The sequence below is a fragment of the Colias eurytheme genome, chromosome 5 (assembly GCF_061535395.1).
Source record: "Colias eurytheme isolate Ceu_HAF_F1 chromosome 5, ilColEury1 Martin Lab GWU primary, whole genome shotgun sequence".
NCBI classification, from domain to species: Eukaryota; Metazoa; Arthropoda; class Insecta; order Lepidoptera; family Pieridae; genus Colias; species Colias eurytheme.
The window spans coordinates 11,187,069-11,205,032 of NC_142984.1; the positions used below are offsets into that span (position 1 = coordinate 11,187,069).

A 17,964-nucleotide genomic window follows, 5' to 3' on the forward strand; every position below is an offset into this window, starting at 1 on the left:
ACTTCTCCTTTTCATAACAGCACTTGTTAACTATGAAAATCAACATTAGTTTTATTTATAATATTGGTACAATACTCAACTACAGAGCACGGAACCTGTGACGTTTGGTTCCACACGCGTGGGGTCACCACCGGGCCAACGGGATAGACCGAGAGATGCACATATTTTTACTTGTTAGATTATGTAATTATATTTTAATTTTGGGACGAAGTAGTTTGTGTGGATTTAGAATGCATGTATGTTTAGCCATGTTGTTGTATATTGTTCAATATATTTAATAATTTGCTTTTAAATTAAGAACGTAGAAAACAGATAAATTTCAGAGGCATAGATTATTTATGAAACATCATTAGAAATGATTTATTTAATTTTATTTCTGTATTTATTCTAACAGAGGAAAAGTTTTGTAGTTTATTTTGTAATACGCTTAAATTCTCAGAAGCTATTTCTTAAACACTTTGACATTAAACTCACATAAACCAACATACAATTATAAAAACTATATTCATCTCCGAGCCCTATTTTCGTGCTGGGTTCGCGTGCGAGCGTTTCGAGATCGCGCGATAAACGCCCTAACCTTAGCACCGAGTGGACTTCTAATCGCTTGAGCCTGTGCGCAAGTGCGAGTCATGAGCGATAGCGAAATAGTGTAGAAGCATATTGGAAATAATGTAGAAAGAAATGGTGTAGAATGTGATCAAGGTAATTGAGTATTTTTACTGCCTTTCTCGTCTGTGACTGTAAAATGGCAAAAAAATATATATATACATATTTGAATATGAAAATTACTTAAATATTACAGACATTCAAAGTTTAGTACAATAAATGTAGATTATTTTTTAAAAGGTAGAACTGGGAATATTATAATTAGCAATTAAAGCAGAGCTTTAACTGTTCGATAATTATTAGGTTAAGTACCTCATTTTCAAATTTTTGTACAAGACCCAACAATTTCTTTTTCATACGTCTTCACAAAAAATTCCATACACGCCTAATCTTTCTATTAAAACCAAATTAAAACACTAACTTATCCACCACATTTGCAAACCTAGCTTTAACATTAAATCCGCATGTACCTGTCAGAATTATAGCTCCTCAACTATCCCGCGTGACACCTGTCACACAGCCCCCAACAGTAGGTAATGCAAGTGACCACGTGACCACGTGACTTGCAAACGTTATTAGCTGACCACTTAATGAGCCCAGATTCGACGGCGCTTTAAAAGCATTCAGCTATTATGTAAATATCGTCGTAAAATTATTATTGTGGAGCTTTTTATCGTAATGACCGAGAACTTTGTTGCTGGTTGAGCTTACTTGTACGGGGCATAGCCCGTACAATGTATCATAATACTGTGTATGACATTGTACATTTTAAGTCAAATAGTCATGTAATCGAATACTGTATCAATAATAAAGATATTGACACTACCCTTATTGTTAAATGCACGGATAAAAATACATATGAGAGAGATATAAATACAGCATTACATAATATAGTAAAATGGTTACAAAATAATAATCTGAAAATAAACTTAGTAAAAACAAAAATAATTCAATATTATAGAAAGAATTGCACCAAAATTAATCTAGATATAAAATGTAATGATCAAGTAATCGAACAGGTAAAACACCATAAATTCTTAGGTGTTCTGGTAGACGAAGGTCTAAAATGGGACAGCCATATTGAATATATTTGTGATAGGATAAATCGTTTCGTTTACGTATTACGTCGCCTAAGAGATACTGTATCTATGAATGCTGCAATAAATGCCTACCATGCATATATATCGTCGATACTATCTTACGGAATAATTCTATTCTAGTGTAATTTAACTTATTTCCATTTAAATATTTGCACACCCAGAAAGTGGGTAGAATGTATTAGCGCGTTAACATTGTAATAACACCTTTTTTGTAACTACATTCTTGTAAATAAATGAAATTTGAATTTGAATTTGAATTTTGACAGTTGATTTATCAATTTCAGTTCAATTAAACATATTTGCTTTTTGCGTATTCTATGGCTAAAGTCTGTGTTGTTCTATTTGGGATATTTTCATACGTTTAAATTACATTTAATATGAATTTTAACTATCTAAACTTGTTTTTAGAACGTGTGGTCCGTACCTATTTGCGCTTCTCAAAGAAGTCTAGTTAAACAACTAATATTTGTATTAAAAATTAATATTCAATTTTTACAATATTCAGTTCGAATTCTGAATACAGAATGAGATATTTGACTTATCTCGATTAGCATTTGCAATAGCCAAACACAAAGTATTAATGTTTTGATATTTAGTTTATCGAATATTAAAATATTGAATAGTATAAACGTAAACGTCAGCCTGTCTCGATGTGAGGCGTGATAACCGACCGACGTGCCTGCATCATGTGTGGTCCGGTTTTTGCACAATTTGCGTGACTCGACTATATAGAGCAACCTGCTTTGCTTGCGCGGAAATCCATTAGTTTTGTAATACATAGTAAAATCGTAAGTGTCTGGTCGATATGCTCGATAGTGACATATTGAACAGGAAAATTGGTTTAGAATATTTATTATTGTGATTAATTGTTCAAGAAAATAACACGATCTATGAACTGATGGAAAGTAAAGGGAGCGGCTGTCGTTATCGTGTAAGTGCTAGAAAACCTAGTAAGTAACTCGTATAAATATACTAGAACTACCACATACTATTAGCTTTGAGCTCTTTTATTATCTTTTTTTTTAATATCTATTGTAACTTTTTTTCTACTTGTAACAGTAAAGTGCAAGTCTAAGGCAAAATAAATATTTATTTCCGTCTTTTTCAGATTGGCACGGAATAAATCACTAAAGCATTTTGAAAATATATTTTCTACCAGTAGCTACAGCCCATATTTGCTGTTTCACTGTGCCATACTAGTCACACTATTAACTCCATTGGATACAATTAATTCAATAAAGCAATAAATTAACCGTCTGTCAATTTGTCGTGTGAGCAGGGCGTTGTGACATTGTTAATATCACTGCTAGTAACGCCGCCGCGAAAAGCTAGTCATCGTGACTCGCGAGTCGCTTTTATAGGTTTAGTTGAAGAGCTGTAGGAGCTTTATGTTTTTGATTTGACTATTTGATTTGTTCAGGCTTAGCATCAACATTAGTGTACAAGTTATGCAGTGGAACGTTAGACGACTATTATTGTTTCAATCGATTTTATATTTTAGGTAGTAATACAAATTAAAATCTTATATAATTAATACTTGGATGGAATGGGATGATTTTAGTTAGATAGCAAGCCAAAATAAGCTTTAGCTTGTCACTGATTAGCTTTAAGACCACAAAAATAAGGAAAACAATTCGGAATCAAGTCAAAATTGTTATTTTAGAGCTTAATCGCACCTGCAAAGCCATTTTAATTCTCTAGCCCTTTTAAAATGACAAAATCCTTCATCAGCTTTTCGTCTATAATGAATTTAAATCCAAGCAAACATTTGCCTTTTGTCATTGAACGCCAATATTTGGTTAGTCTCGGATGGAGGTCTCTGGAAGATCCACAATTATATACCTTTACGTAACGCCGCCGTACAAACATTCATCTATTTTTGGGATATTTTTGTTTGTCTGTCTCTCGTATGTCATTATTAAGATGAAAAATTATGGTGATTTTGATGTGGGATGAAATTTATGCTGAAAAATATGTACTTTTTAGTTTGAAATTTAAAGATAAGTTTAATTATTAGGAAAGTTGGAATAGGCATGCCAATAAACAATTGAAGGTAATATTTTTGTGTTCTAAACTTTACAAATTTGTTTACCTATGTTCTTGTTTCACTTGAAATAGCAATTTTCCCTTTCTCAAGATTAAGTTACTTAAACAAAATATACACTCAAAATATCACAATTCAATAAAACACAATTTCTCATACAAGTAACAGACAGTGACACGCAAGCACGGTACCTACACGCTTAATCCCCTGATATCCGAGCGGACAAGGGTGACAAACATTGTACGTGAAGTGTAGCGTGGCGGTCACGCGACGGAGTTAAGTAAGTATAGGTATGTAAGGATATTTCGAATGTTACTTATGTTTGAAAGAAAAAGAAAATACATTTACTTCCAATTCACACGTGATAGAAACGAAATGAAATATTTTAAAGTAACTAGCAATTGAGCAGATGAAATATATGTAACTTGCTGCCCCAGCCAACTTTGTTCTGCCCTATTGACTTTTTCTGTGTTTTCTCTCCACAAGAAGCACCTATGTGCCTACACAAAGAAGTAAAACTATAGCCGAATTGGTAGATTGGTCGTTCTCAAGTTTTAAGCTTAGTAACACATTTGACGACTCAATTTTTTTTCAAGTTATAACATAAGAAAACTCATTTTTTTAATATTACTGAATACTCAATATCCGCAACTCCGCTATAGTCCGTTTTCTTATGGGCATGCTTGTATGGAAAGGTATACATTTTTGAGTAAAGCAATGAAATTTGGTACGAATGTTGTACTCGTCCACCTAAGCCCAAATCGCCTGGTAGCCAGTGTCTACTCCCCGGCAGAAGGGAGGGAGGGGGGGTTATAGAACAGAGCGCCCGGCGCTCGGAAAAAAAATTCTGGTGGATTCATTTGGCCCTTTGAGTCGAGTTTGGTGTCGTTATCAGGTAACTAGATGATGCCCGATTCATTCCCCATACCAGTTTTTTAGGGTTCCGTAGCAAAATATGTCACAATCTTTAAAATAATAAACTTTTGGCAGTGGCAAAATCCACACAAACCAGTATATTTTTATATTTTTGTATGAAACTTGGTTTATAAAAAATACTGTCTGAAAGGCCATTTCATGCAGATTATAAAAACATTAACATGTAACATATATCTTACCATTTTCAATGTGAAATAAATTAGAGAAAGTACAGGAACGTTCGTCAGCGCAGCGTAGGGGACGGCTAATAGACCCGAAAAATAAGCAATAACATAAAACAAAAACCAGTCAAGTGCTAGTCTGACTTGCCCATCGAGTGTTTCGTACTTATTTGTCCTATACCATGTTATCTTGTCTGGTAGGACCTGGTTAACTGATACACACACACTTTCGTCTTTATAATATTAGTGTGATTTTTAATCATCTTTAAATTATAAATGAAGTCAGGTAACATTGTTAAAAATAAAGATATATAATAGTAGAACGTTTTTGTATAATTACTAATAATGACAACCACCTCCACAATTACATAATTCGGTACATTTGAGCTGGCGTATAAAACACTTCAATCTGGAATTGCAAGATTTCACGCACCGACATCTTATCAATTCAAAGCTTCTCTTTTCTTTTTATTTCAGATGGGCAAGGAATATTTTGATTTTTTTAGGTCCCTAAATATATACAGCCTGCAAAACTGCCCTTAAGGTGTGTTGTTTAAGGGCAGCTTCTGTGGGAGGCAAATTTTCGATTTGCCTGTCCGTTTTTGTTAAAAATTTGTTTGCGACCCTCATTTACTATCACAGCGGGGTACAATGTGAAAAACAAACATGTACCTACTTATAATAATTATAAAAAAATATAAGTTCTGGATAAGAGTATCCTTAAAATATCGTGACCGTCCTTACCTATCATGCATTGTATGTAATCACAAACTTTTCAATTTCACTGTCTGCATATTTGCCACTGTAAAGTACTTTAAATCCTCGTGTGACATTCGGATATGCCTTCCATACCTCAAATGCAGGTGTACCTATAGCTCTTTTAGACCTTCTAGCTTGGAATACATGATATTCTGTACTAGCCATATCTGTCGACTGTTCTTAACATTATTTTGGCTACTACTACAATATCGTGTGTTCCAAAGCTAGAAGGTCTAAAAGAGCTATAGGTACACCTGCATTTGAGGTATGGAAGGCATATCCGAATGTCACACGAGGATTTAAAGCACTTTACAGTGGCAAATATGCAGACAGTGAAATTGAAAAGTTTGTGATTACATACAATGCATGATAGGTAAGGACGGTCACGATATTTTAAGGATACTCTTATCCAGAACTTATATTTTTTTATAATTATTATAAGTACATGTTTGTTTTTCACATTGTACCCCGCTGTGATAGTAAATGAGGGTCGCAAACAAATTTTTAACAAAAACGGACAGGCAAATCGAAAATTTGCCTCCCACAGAAGCTGCCCTTAAACAACACACCTTAAGGGCAGTTTTGCAGGCTGTATATATTTAGGGACCTAAAAAAATCAAAATATTCCTTGCCCATCTGAAATAAAAAGAAAAGAGAAGCTTTGAATTGATAAGATGTCGGTGCGTGAAATCTTGCAATTCCAGATTGAAGTGTTTTATACGCCAGCTCAAATGTACCGAATTATGTAATTGTGGAGGTGGTTGTCATTATTAGTAATTATACAAAAACGTTCTACTATTATATATCTTTATTTTTAACAATGTTACCTGACTTCATTTATAATTTAAAGATGATTAAAAATCACACTAATATTATAAAGACGAAAGTGTGTGTGTATCAGTTAACCAGGTCCTACCAGACAAGATAACATGGTATAGGACAAATAAGTACGAAACACTCGATGGGCAAGTCAGACTAGCACTTGACTGGTTTTTGTTTTATGTTATTGCTTATTTTTCGGGTCTATTAGCCGTCCCCTACGCTGCGCTGACGAACGTTCCTGTACTTTCTCTAATTTATTTCACATTGAAAATGGTAAGATATATGTTACATGTTAATGTTTTTATAATCTGCATGAAATGGCCTTTCAGACAGTATTTTTTATAAACCAAGTTTCATACAAAAATATAAAAATATACTGGTTTGTGTGGATTTTGCCACTGCCAAAAGTTTATTATTTTAAAGATTGTGACATATTTTGCTACGGAACCCTAAAAAACTGGTATGGGGAATGAATCGGGCATCATCTAGTTACCTGATAACGACACCAAACTCGACTCAAAGGGCCAAATGAATCCGCCAAAATTTTTTTTCCGAGCGCCGGACGCTCTGTTCTATAACCCCCCCTCCCTCCCTTCTGCCGGGGAGTAGACACTGGCTACCAGGCGATTTGGGCTTAGGTGGACGAGTACAACATTCGTACCAAATGGCATTGCTTTACTCAAAAATGTATACCTTTTCCCATAAGAAAACGGACTACTACTCTCTCGACGGGCTCGACGCAACACAGTTGAGATAAGTTGGTAGTCCTCTATTGTAGTGGAAATCCGACATAAGCCAAGCACCTTGGGTATGCCTAATGCCTTCTTCACTTAAAAATGGACCGCTACATAAAATATAGTACGTAACCTCACCTACCTCACCACCTAAACAAAGCCCACGCGCACAACTCTTTAAGAATCCATGAGGAGACTAAACTGTATTGAGAAATTACACACACTAACATTAAATGAATCTGACAGCTGTTAGTGCCATGGTGCGGTGTCAGCCCGTCAGGTGCCGTCAGTGAGGTCAACCCGCGTCTAGCAAATAATTTGATAGATTTCACTTTTAACGTCGGCTTCTATTTATTTATCTCAAATTGTTTTTAACTGTTCATCGATCACGATTGCGTAATGCTTCAGGTTTTGAGTTTGAAATGTATAAGATGGGTAGACGTTAAATTGTTACTGGTTATTTAAAAGAAATATCCTTTTTAAAATTGATTACACTTACGTGTTCATCCAAATTTAACTATAACAATATTTGTTATTTTAAGCACCTAGCCACATAGCTTATAGCCAAAACCAATGATTTTATAAGTAAAAAATGTAGATAGGCCACCACAACATTCGATCTCCAAAAATGGCTCACTAAACAGAACAGAAAAATAAGACACACATGTCAAAGTAAGATGGCATGATTACGAAAGAGACAACACAAAAAGTCTAGCTAATTAGCCACATTTCGAGATTCCACTCCGCGCTAATAACCTTTTTTACTTACTATGTCATTGGTCAGATTCTTTTGAAGAAACTCTGACCTTTTTAAAACATTTTACATGAACCGAAATGCCTGCATCTAATTATATTTGGGTGTCAACGAGATGGGCCGATAGAGTCATCACTAAAACAATGGAAGGGTTGACGTATCTCTGTCGATGATCTCTTCACTTTACTGTTCCAACTTCCTTTTAATTTGCAGCTTTCAATGGCTTATTGATTTGTGTATGATGCTGTTTATTGAAGTAATAGGTTTTGTCTGCTGGTTTAAATTCTAATGGAAGGTCTAGATTTGATAAGTTTTATCTGATAATTGGCACGAGAAAATTACTAAAACATTTGTGGTCAACTAAACTAAAAACGTTTTTAAATCTACTTTAGGCATATTTGTTAATTATTACGGTAAAGTAAAGCTTTCAAGCTGATGCACCAACTCAAAACTTTTTTCTTCTTTAGTGTCTGCCTGATTGTACTTAATATAAAGCGATAAAATTGATTTGTATTCATATGCGGAAACGACTTAAAATAAAAGTATATTGGATTACATTAAAAAAATTATGATAAAATTTTTAATGTCGGAAAATTATCCAGTATAATAAACACGAAGCGTATCGATACTAAATTGATTTTAATTTGTGGTTAACCACTTGTGAATCGTTGGTATTGAACATTACAGAAACACGCAACAAATTAGACGCTTGTCTTTTTAAAAATATCGGTATCAGTATTATTAAATTCATTAAACGCAAACTTGCATTTTCCTCGTAAATAATTTTACAAGGTAAAAAAGATTATTTAGAATGCGATAAATAGTTTCTTTAAACAATTTATCCGAGGCTAAATTTCAATACTAATTTTATAAAGAGGATGTTTTGTTTATCTGATTGTTTGGTAAAATTTACGCGACTGAATTTTAAATAAATCATTAGATTACTAACACAGTAGGTAGGTATCATAGACAATAATTTATCTTAGGTAACCATTGAGATAATATTAATAATGGAGCAGACACCACGAACAAAATCTGTGCGCCAAGATGGCGGCGCGGGGCGCGCGAATGACGGCTAGACAGTCATAGATTATGCGATGTCACTGACTCACCGCTATAGAGGCGACACTTTGTTTCTTTCTGTCTATTTTATTGGGTGCCACTCCTTACATGCACGTTGACTTGAAATTTTCTTTGTACTTACTTAATATTTATTTCAGATATAAACTGACTTTACTACGCGGGGCTAACAATATCTGGCATATAATATAGGATGAGGAGGTTCAATATGGGCTATGGGAAGTTTCATTCCTTACAAATTGAGCCTTTTTTAGAAAAAAAATAAAAGCCGTGTAAAAATTGTGTTTATTTATATTTAGTTCATCATCCTCAGAACATGTTCCCGGCTCAGAAATTGCTTGTAAAGTTGTATTGTTCCAGTACTATTGTAGCACACCTTCGGCTAAAATAAATATAATAATAATAATGTTAGTGATGGCTAAAATAATATTTTATTTGTTATACAAATCCGTAAAATTTTATTATTATTACTAACATCAATACAAGGAACAGCAGACTTCTTTAGAATACGCCTTCCCGCTTTTGTGGTATATTTATCCTCATCGCGAAAATGCAATGAACAGATGCTAGTTCTATCGGATGGTAACCAGGTTTCTTCACTGCGGTTGTTTTGGACAAATTTTACCCATTTTTCCCTTTCTTCACGACCCAGACATGGAAACCTTGAATAGAAAAAATATTAATCTCTGAACAAGCGGTCCGCCCCGGCTTCGCCCGTGGTACATATTTCGCAATAAAAAGTAGCCTATGTTTTTTCTCAGGGTCTAAAGATTGTCTGTGCCAAATTTCATCAAAATCGGTCCAATAGTTTATGAGCCTATTTATTACAATCAAACAAACAAACAAAATTTTTCCTCTTTATAATATTAGTGCAGATAAATAAATAATAATTCAATTATACGTTCAAGTCAGTAGCTTATACAATATCAATTAAAATTGATTAAAATCAATTAACAAAAAAAAAATTGGTGATTAAGTAATTGATTTTCATATTTCATGATTTCACCTTTTTTCAATTAACAACCAGTCTATGCTTTTCTAAATATGTAAAATTATTATTTTATACTATAAAAATATACGCCAGCAAATACATATTACTAACAACACTTATTTCATGCCCAATGTCATATCTTAAATTTTTAATCTATGACAAATGACGCAAAATGTCGCCCGCCAAAAATTTTGTTCTAACTAAGTTTTAAAAATTATTATCTAATTACTTACTGATTGAAAAGTTATTCCTTTGCACTTTTCCGTATTATTTGTATTATTTGTGCAATATCGTAACACACACGTAGGCATATTTGATGCGTTTCACTTTAAAACAAATAAAAAATGAGCGTGACGTTCGCGCCAATGAGCGAGCAAGCGACTGAGTGCAGTTACGCCACATGACGTATGTTGAGTGGAACATAAGTGGTGTAGGCGGTATCGACTCCATATTAATATTATCTCAATGTAGGTAACCCGGGCTAAGTCAATGGTAGGTCAATACAATATGTACCTATACATATCAATATGTACTTATACCTATAATGTTTTTAAACGAAAATTTGTTTGTAAGCTCTTTGACTATCCCGAAATCTCCTTTAATTATTTTTACTCAAGGAGTGCCAATTATATTACATAATTTATCTACAATTACTGTGCAAGGAATTCTCTTTTCTAAATCGGTAAAATAGTCCAATCGTAGTGAAAATGAAAAATAGTCAAACAAAATTAATGAGGTATGTTAATTAAAAAGCGACTAGGTAGTTGAAATAAGTCACGGAACGGCAAGTAGCTAATGTTAGCTGTCACAAATTAATTGGCCGTTAATTAAGCGATTCTTAAAATTAATTACTGTTTTGTTAGTACCTTGTAGGTCACAGCTGGTTTGGTAATTAGCGTTCTATGAAAGAGGATTTAGATCACTCCTCACAATCCTCTTTCATAGAACCTTCAGGCGCGGGCGGTTCACATATTTAAGGTGATGAATTAATTTTTCTAACATTTACGGCCCTTTTCAAACCTTCGTAATTTTTATATTATTAAAGTTGTCGTGATGAAAATTCTTGACAAGAAAGTTCAATAGTAACACAATACGTCTACCGTTTTAGAAACATGATTCCATGATATTTTCTCGATAGAAAAAAAATACAAAGTTATCATTGTTATTTTTTTTTAATCTCTGGCATCTTCAAAATAACAAACGTAAAGTTACGACTTTTTGGATATTAACTATAAAATATACAACCTATACGTCTACCGTTTTAGAATTTTGAAATATGCGATGGTTTTGAAATAAACAAGAAATACTTGAAATTAGCGCGCGACCAGCCAATATAGCGAGAGCCGCCCTGTACCTTCCTACCCCGATCGCTGCACGAGTCATTCCCGCTACGGCCGTCACACGGGGAACTTGTGTCGCTCGCGCAATCGTAAAAAAGGGTGACAACACGATAAGACAAAATGAGACAAATGTCCCCATTTGTCTCATTTTGTCTTATCGTAATAAAGAAAATAAGAAGAAGAAACATAAAGGTTGGAGGAAAAAGAATGCTTACAATTGGAACAAATTAATGAAGTAAGTTGGTTTTATTTTAAATTTGATGATAATTGTATTATAGACGATGTTTGATATGTACCCCTGTTTTAAGTACATAACGAATGTGTAAGATTTTTCATTTGTAGCATAAATAATCTGTTCAGAAATCCGGAATCCAGAAGGAAAATAAACCCACTGATTGTTCACAATGTGAATCCACTCCTTCGTAAGTACCTTTATTCAGTCAAAAATGTATGTTATCAAAGCTCTACTGGTTTTATCGCATGATTCCATTTTTAGCAAAAAGCAACAAAGTGCAAAGAAATAAAAAATCATGGTGAACTTAGTGGAAGTATGGTGGACATAATATGGAACAGGAGCTCATTGGAGTAGTATTATATTTAAAAAAAATACGAAATAATTTCAAGAATTACATTTCTTAGAAGGTGGTAGATAAGTATGTTGTATAAAGAATTTGATGTTGATATTTATTTCATTTATACTTACTACACCTGTGCGGGAAATTGATTAGTAATAAAACAGGTTTATATTCATATTTACATAGTAATGTGAGTTTTCATTTCGAAAAATTTTGTGTAAGTATATTAAATTGAGTTCCTGGGTGATCTGGAAACACAATTGGGCCCGGAAGATGGCGCTGCAGTCACTCCTAATGACATGAACCGATTTGGATGAATATTTGTGTGCACATTTCATTTTTGTAGGATGATTGGTTGATTCGCTTTCACATTAGCTAATATTATGTATTTTTGTTGTTAGAAAGTAAACTTAATTTAATGTTTATAATACATTATTATTCAGTGCCAGTGTTCGTCTCACATTGCTGTACCTGCCTACCTACCCTACCAGGGCCTAACTTTGTTCTGGCTATTTTATTTTGATTATTTGTAATGAATAATTACAATTATAATAGAGTGCAAAAAATAAATACATGCGTCAATATATTTTGTGTTTTTTTAAACAATTTTTTTATTTAAAAAAATATCATTCCGACCGCGGCTTTGCCCGCGTGGAATTAGATTATATCGTGAATCCTGTCTTATCCCACAGAAGTGTTCAGTTCGGATAAAAAGTATCCTATGTGTAAATCCAGGCAATTAGCTATATTTTATCAAAATTGGTAATGTAGTCTTGACGTGATTAAGTAACAACTAACAAAAAAATATACAAATTAACATCCAAAGTTTCGCATCAGTTTTACTGTATTAGTTATATCTTCCACTCTTGACTTTGACTGAGAAGAAGTAGGGTTTATAACTTCTTTCAGAAATATTACCTTTCATTTCTGGGCATGACGTAATATCTACGTCAGCATCAAATTCTATCTAAATCCATTCAGTAGTCCGCGTTAATGAGTACCATTTCATTTTTTCAGAGTAACAATATTTTTTGTTATTTTAAAGATTATTTATAACCTGTATTATTTTGTAATAAAGTAAACATTACGAAATAATAATAATTATTAATAATGTCTAAGTAGTTGTTAAAAAGAAGATTATTTGTTTATAAGCAAGAAAATAAAACCAATAAATCAACAATTAAATATATGTATAAGAATATTATAACTGTATGACGACTCCATACATGTTTGTCCCGAGTCGGCCAGCGGCAGCGCGGCGAGTTTGCAAGAATGACTTCGCGCACACCCGCGTTCGCGATAGCGAGCTATTAGACTCCGCCCGCCAAGCAGTAGATTTTTTTTTGTGTATCGTCTTAAGTCCTAGTCCCAGTCTTTCAAATTGACTTATGAAAGACTGTGGAAACACAGCTTAGCGATTAAGTCCTAATTTTAGTTCAATAGTAGGTAGGTACTTAAAATTAAAATTAGGTTGAACTGAATTGAATATACCTACCTACCTAGTTTTAAGAAAACTAGAAGTTGTTAAGTATTTTTTAGGTAATTTAAAATCTTTGTGTGCCGCCATTTTGGGGTGAAAGAATTTTGAATTTAGATAATCACGCATCAACTACCTAACTCGGGCATAAATTAGATTTACCTAAAAAAATATCATGATGAATGAAAGTTAATGTTTTGTAAAACCAGAAAGAAGTTTTACACTGGGGTAGATCCCTTTAAAAATAATAAAAAGTGCAAAAAAATCGCAGTCGGATGAAACCCATTAGAAAAGGAGGGGAATATGATGAAAATTAAAGGAAAAATAAATTACGGTCAATCCGAGTTCGGGAAAAGGGAGGGGGGAGCTTTTAAGAGAAAAAAATGGTTTCTCTTGATTTCCGACAAAACTACAAGTCCTACGGAAAAAAGTTCAATGGCAAAGTTGTAGATAATAAAAAGATCTACAACTTTTGTATTGACAATTTTTTCACATAACCTCAAAATTTAGGTAAAAAATTCAAAAAACCAAGTTTTTGGTTTTTTATTTTTATCTACTTCAAAATTTATTTTTTTTCTACGAAATTTGGTGGAAACTTGCTTTATTGTGTCCCAAATACACTGTAATTTATTTGACTGAAAATATTTATTTTTTCGCCTTATTTTGAATTAATACCAAAAAAACAACCTAATTTTCAATCGAAAAGTCACCCGTCAAAATATCAGCTTTTTTCAAAAACTTGGGGAGCCTTTTATTCATTGAAATCTCTACTTTTATATGGTGTAAAAAAAATAAACCTTACCATAGTAAATGTTCTCAGGAAATGCTTACAAACAGTGTCATAATTAGCTTTTACTAAATCAGGCACACTTCTCGAACTCTATATCTTCTCTTGTATCGGCTTTTCGGTAATATTTCAAAAGAAAAAAAATTATCTGTTCTAAGTATAATATTTTACAGCATATTCAAAAGCAAAATGATGTCGATAAAAACATTTTAGGTAGTTTGAGAAGTGTGCCTGATTTAGTAAAAGCTCATTTTCACACTGTTTGTATGCATTTTCTGAGAACATTTACTATGGTAATGTTTATTTTTTTTTACACCATATGAAAGTAGAGATTTCAATGAATAAAAGGCTCCCCAAGTTTTTGAAAAAAGCTGATATTTTGACGGGTGACTTTTCGATTGAAAATTAGGTTGTTTTTTTGGTATTAATTCAAAATAAGGCGAAAAAATAAATATTTTCAGTCAAATAAATTACAGTGTATTTGGGACATAATAAAGCAAGTTTCCACCAAATTTCGTAGAAAAAAAATAAATTTTGAAGTAGATAAAAATAAAAAACCAAAAACTTGGTTTTTTGAATTTTTCACCTAAATTTTGAGGTTATGTGAAAAAATTGTCAATACAAAAGTTGTAGATCTTTTTATTATCTACAACTTTGCCATTGAACTTTTTTCCGTAGGACTTGTAGTTTTGTCGGAAATCAAGAGAAACCATTTTTTTCTCTTAAAAGCTCCCCCCTCCCTTTTCCCGAACTCGGATTGACCGTAATTTATTTTTCCTTTAATTTTCATCATATTTCCCTCCTTTTCTAATGGGTTTCATCCGACTGCGATTTTTTTTTGTTTCAAAAATTATCTACTCTAGTCTATTTATGGAAAGTAGATATGTAGATACCTAGGTTGAACTATACCTACTTTTTATAATGGCAAAAACAAGAAATAGTTGCGTATTTAGTAAATAGGTACCTATGTGTTCCTAAAATAATTTTGAATTGGTAGGAATATATTTTAGTAGGTAGTACCTACCTAGGTGAATAATGTGTACCAACATATGAAAAAATTTTTTGTTAAATTGTTTCCTTTAGGTAATAATAATTATTCTAGTGTATTAGATAGGTTTTCGTATGGTAGGTTTTTATTTCAAATATATGAATTAATGATATTTTACCAATGCCAAATTTGAAAATAGTTGCTATTAATAAATAAATATACCTAGGTAAGTATTATCATTCCCAATTTGGTACCTATTTTAAATTTTTATCCAATAATTTGTAAAATTAATAATTTTTAACCAATAAAAATACCTATCTATAGGTACCTATAACCTTTTCTCTTAGTAAGGGCACGAAGGGTAGCTACTAGCAACTTATCACTAATGATCATCATAATTTGAATATATACATCATATAGTGATGAGGGTACAGGCCGGGAGGGTATAGATGTGTACAGCTTATATACCTACCTATCATTGTTTATTTAATAAATTTTCGATAACAGTAATTATACCTAAATAAAATTTGGCGGACTTGATTGTTAGATGTTCATTGCTACGCGTGCGAGATGTTTGTTAAATCTTTATATTTTCGTTGTAATGATAACTTATGTTTGATAAATAAATATGTCGCATATTTATGTATGTACTTACATTCAATCCGTGAATAAGACACATTGAAACATTATAAGACAAAATTTTATTCTATTTTCATTGATTAGAGTAGATAGAAGATGTTGTGATTGTTTTAGAAAATCAAAATCACGGCACAGCACAGTCCCCGCGAGGGGCAAACGCTACATAGAGGTTTCTATTATGTATTCCGTTTCTTAATATAGGTAGGTAACTAGCATACCAAACAATGTGACGAGTGCAATTAATGTGTAGTAACGTTAGATTTGTTTAGTGTGTTTTGTAGGAATAGAACGCAACTTACCTGATGGTTTGGGCACATTCCGTTTGACCTGCATCCACTTGTAGGTGGGCACGGCGTGGTGCGCGAGCGGCTGCGGGCCGTGCAGCTCCTCGCGCGGGAACTCGCGCATCCCGTACTCCTCCTTGGGCGCGTACGGCAGCTCGAACTCGGCAGAGCCGTGCGCGTACTGCAGCCCGTCGTCCACGAAGTGCATGTTGTACTTGCTCTCCAGGTAGTGGCCGTCAAGCTTGGGCTCGTGCAGCCCGGCGTCCCGCGGCTGCGCCTGCAGCGGGTAGCCCTGCTGCAGCTCGTAGTCCAGGTTCGTGTAACACAGCCCCGTGTCCGTGCTGATGACGGGCGCCGGCTCGGGCTGCGGCGCCGGCTCGTAGTACGGCGCCGGCTCGTAGTAGCCCTCGTGGTAGCCCTCGTACGGCGCCTGGTAGCCCGCGCCCTGCTGGTAGTACTCCGCGTTATACCCATTCTGGTTGTTGTACATGCCGATGTCCATGGTCATCATGTTTGCTGCCGATATCGAGTTACATCACACACATCACTGGCCCGCTGTGTGCCGGCGCCGACCGCTCGCGCGTCAGGTGAGGCGAATACTGAACGCGACTTATTTACCGCACCGAAAATTAGTTTTCCCTCTTTCTCTAACTCACCGCCCGGCCGCCAGAGAGAGGGACGGCTGTATGTAGTGATGCAACGCTGATAAGCGGATAAGAAACGTGATTTTTCAAGACGCGTTTCACGGGTAAGGTGTATTTGTTGTCCGTTACAACATTCCTCACGTCGCTCTCGTGACAGTGACGGGCGCGCACTGGGGGTGTCTCGAGATGTTTTTGCGGCAAAGGGGCGGGGCGTGGCGGGGGGCGGAGTCGGAGGGGATCGCACGGGCCAATGGGGCCGCTCGCTTCGTCTCTCCATGTTGGATTGGTTAGAGCGAGATAATAGTTGCGAATCTGGGAGGCTGGGAGCGAGTTTTTTATTTAGCCCGTAGTGAATGGTCCGGCTGACAGTTCAGAAATATTTCAATTTATTTGTTGGACATGAATCGATGGAAGGTGTGAAGGAGTGCCATGTTCACAGTTTGTTCGACAGTGGCAACTGGCAGATGCTATGTATTTATTGGGTTTGAGTGTGACGAATCTGTTATGTAGTCTGGAGATGAATCGCTTCCACTCAAACAGCGCTATGAATTTATAGACAATTTTTGTAGGGAAGTTAAACTTTATATAAAAACCGAATGGCGGCTGTTGATTCCGTCTATAAAATTATTTTACAATGAACTGTGAGTTGTGACGAATCTAATAAATCACGATTTTCTAACTGGGACTGTGACAAATTCGATAACACATTGCGATGACGGTTTATTATTTCTTAGCCTTGTTACCTACCTACTGCATACCTACCTACCTAGATCCATTATTATGGCCATCCATAACTTCACTATTTTACAATCTAGTTAAACCTACCTACTTCATAGCCCTTACCCTAATAGCGGCAGTACACATTGGGCCAAGGCGTTGGGCCAACGTGTTGGGAAAAAATGAAGGATCCTGTTCACACATTGGTGTACTGATCATTCTGCATTGGCGCTTCAAGGATGGACGTAGTCCGTAGAAGTTCTTGCAGCCGCGGCAATTTATTTATACAGTGCGTTTAATTATTACGTACATGTGCATCAATAACAATGAGTGTACTCTGCCGTCTGCGATGATACCATTTTCCAATCTTTATTGTCCTTTTTTTTATTTCTGTATAAATAAAACATTATTATGTTAAGATTTTTTCAAATGTTCAAAATGTGTACATTTTACACTTAATTTAATTTTAATTACCTATTAAACGAAACTTTAAAGATTATATATAATATTATTATATTAAATGATA

The 17,964-nt window shown here is 34.5% G+C and overlaps 1 protein-coding gene and 1 long non-coding RNA gene across 3 annotated transcripts in view; one reads left to right on the top strand and one right to left on the bottom strand.

Annotated features, from left to right (window-relative positions):
- LOC149908679 (homeobox protein Hox-A1-like) overlaps positions 1–17,430 on the bottom strand; it is a 47,246-nt gene extending 29,816 nt beyond the window's left edge. Inside the window, exon 1 of the mRNA XM_090102146.1 lies at positions 16,093–17,430. Within this exon, the coding sequence (XP_089958272.1) occupies positions 16,093–16,588 (496 nt within the window). The 5' untranslated portion in view covers positions 16,589–17,430. The remainder of the gene's footprint in view (positions 1–16,092) is intronic.
- Positions 11,492–12,239, top strand: LOC149908680 (uncharacterized). Of its 2 annotated transcripts, none has more exons than XR_016456736.1 (3): positions 11,492–11,562; positions 11,688–11,749; positions 11,824–12,239. It is a non-coding gene; the product is annotated as an uncharacterized LOC149908680 (long non-coding RNA). The 2 variants fall into 2 exon arrangements; XR_016456735.1 differs by having other exon boundaries at positions 11,495–11,562; positions 11,670–11,749.
- Positions 17,431–17,964: the final 534 nt, after the last annotated feature.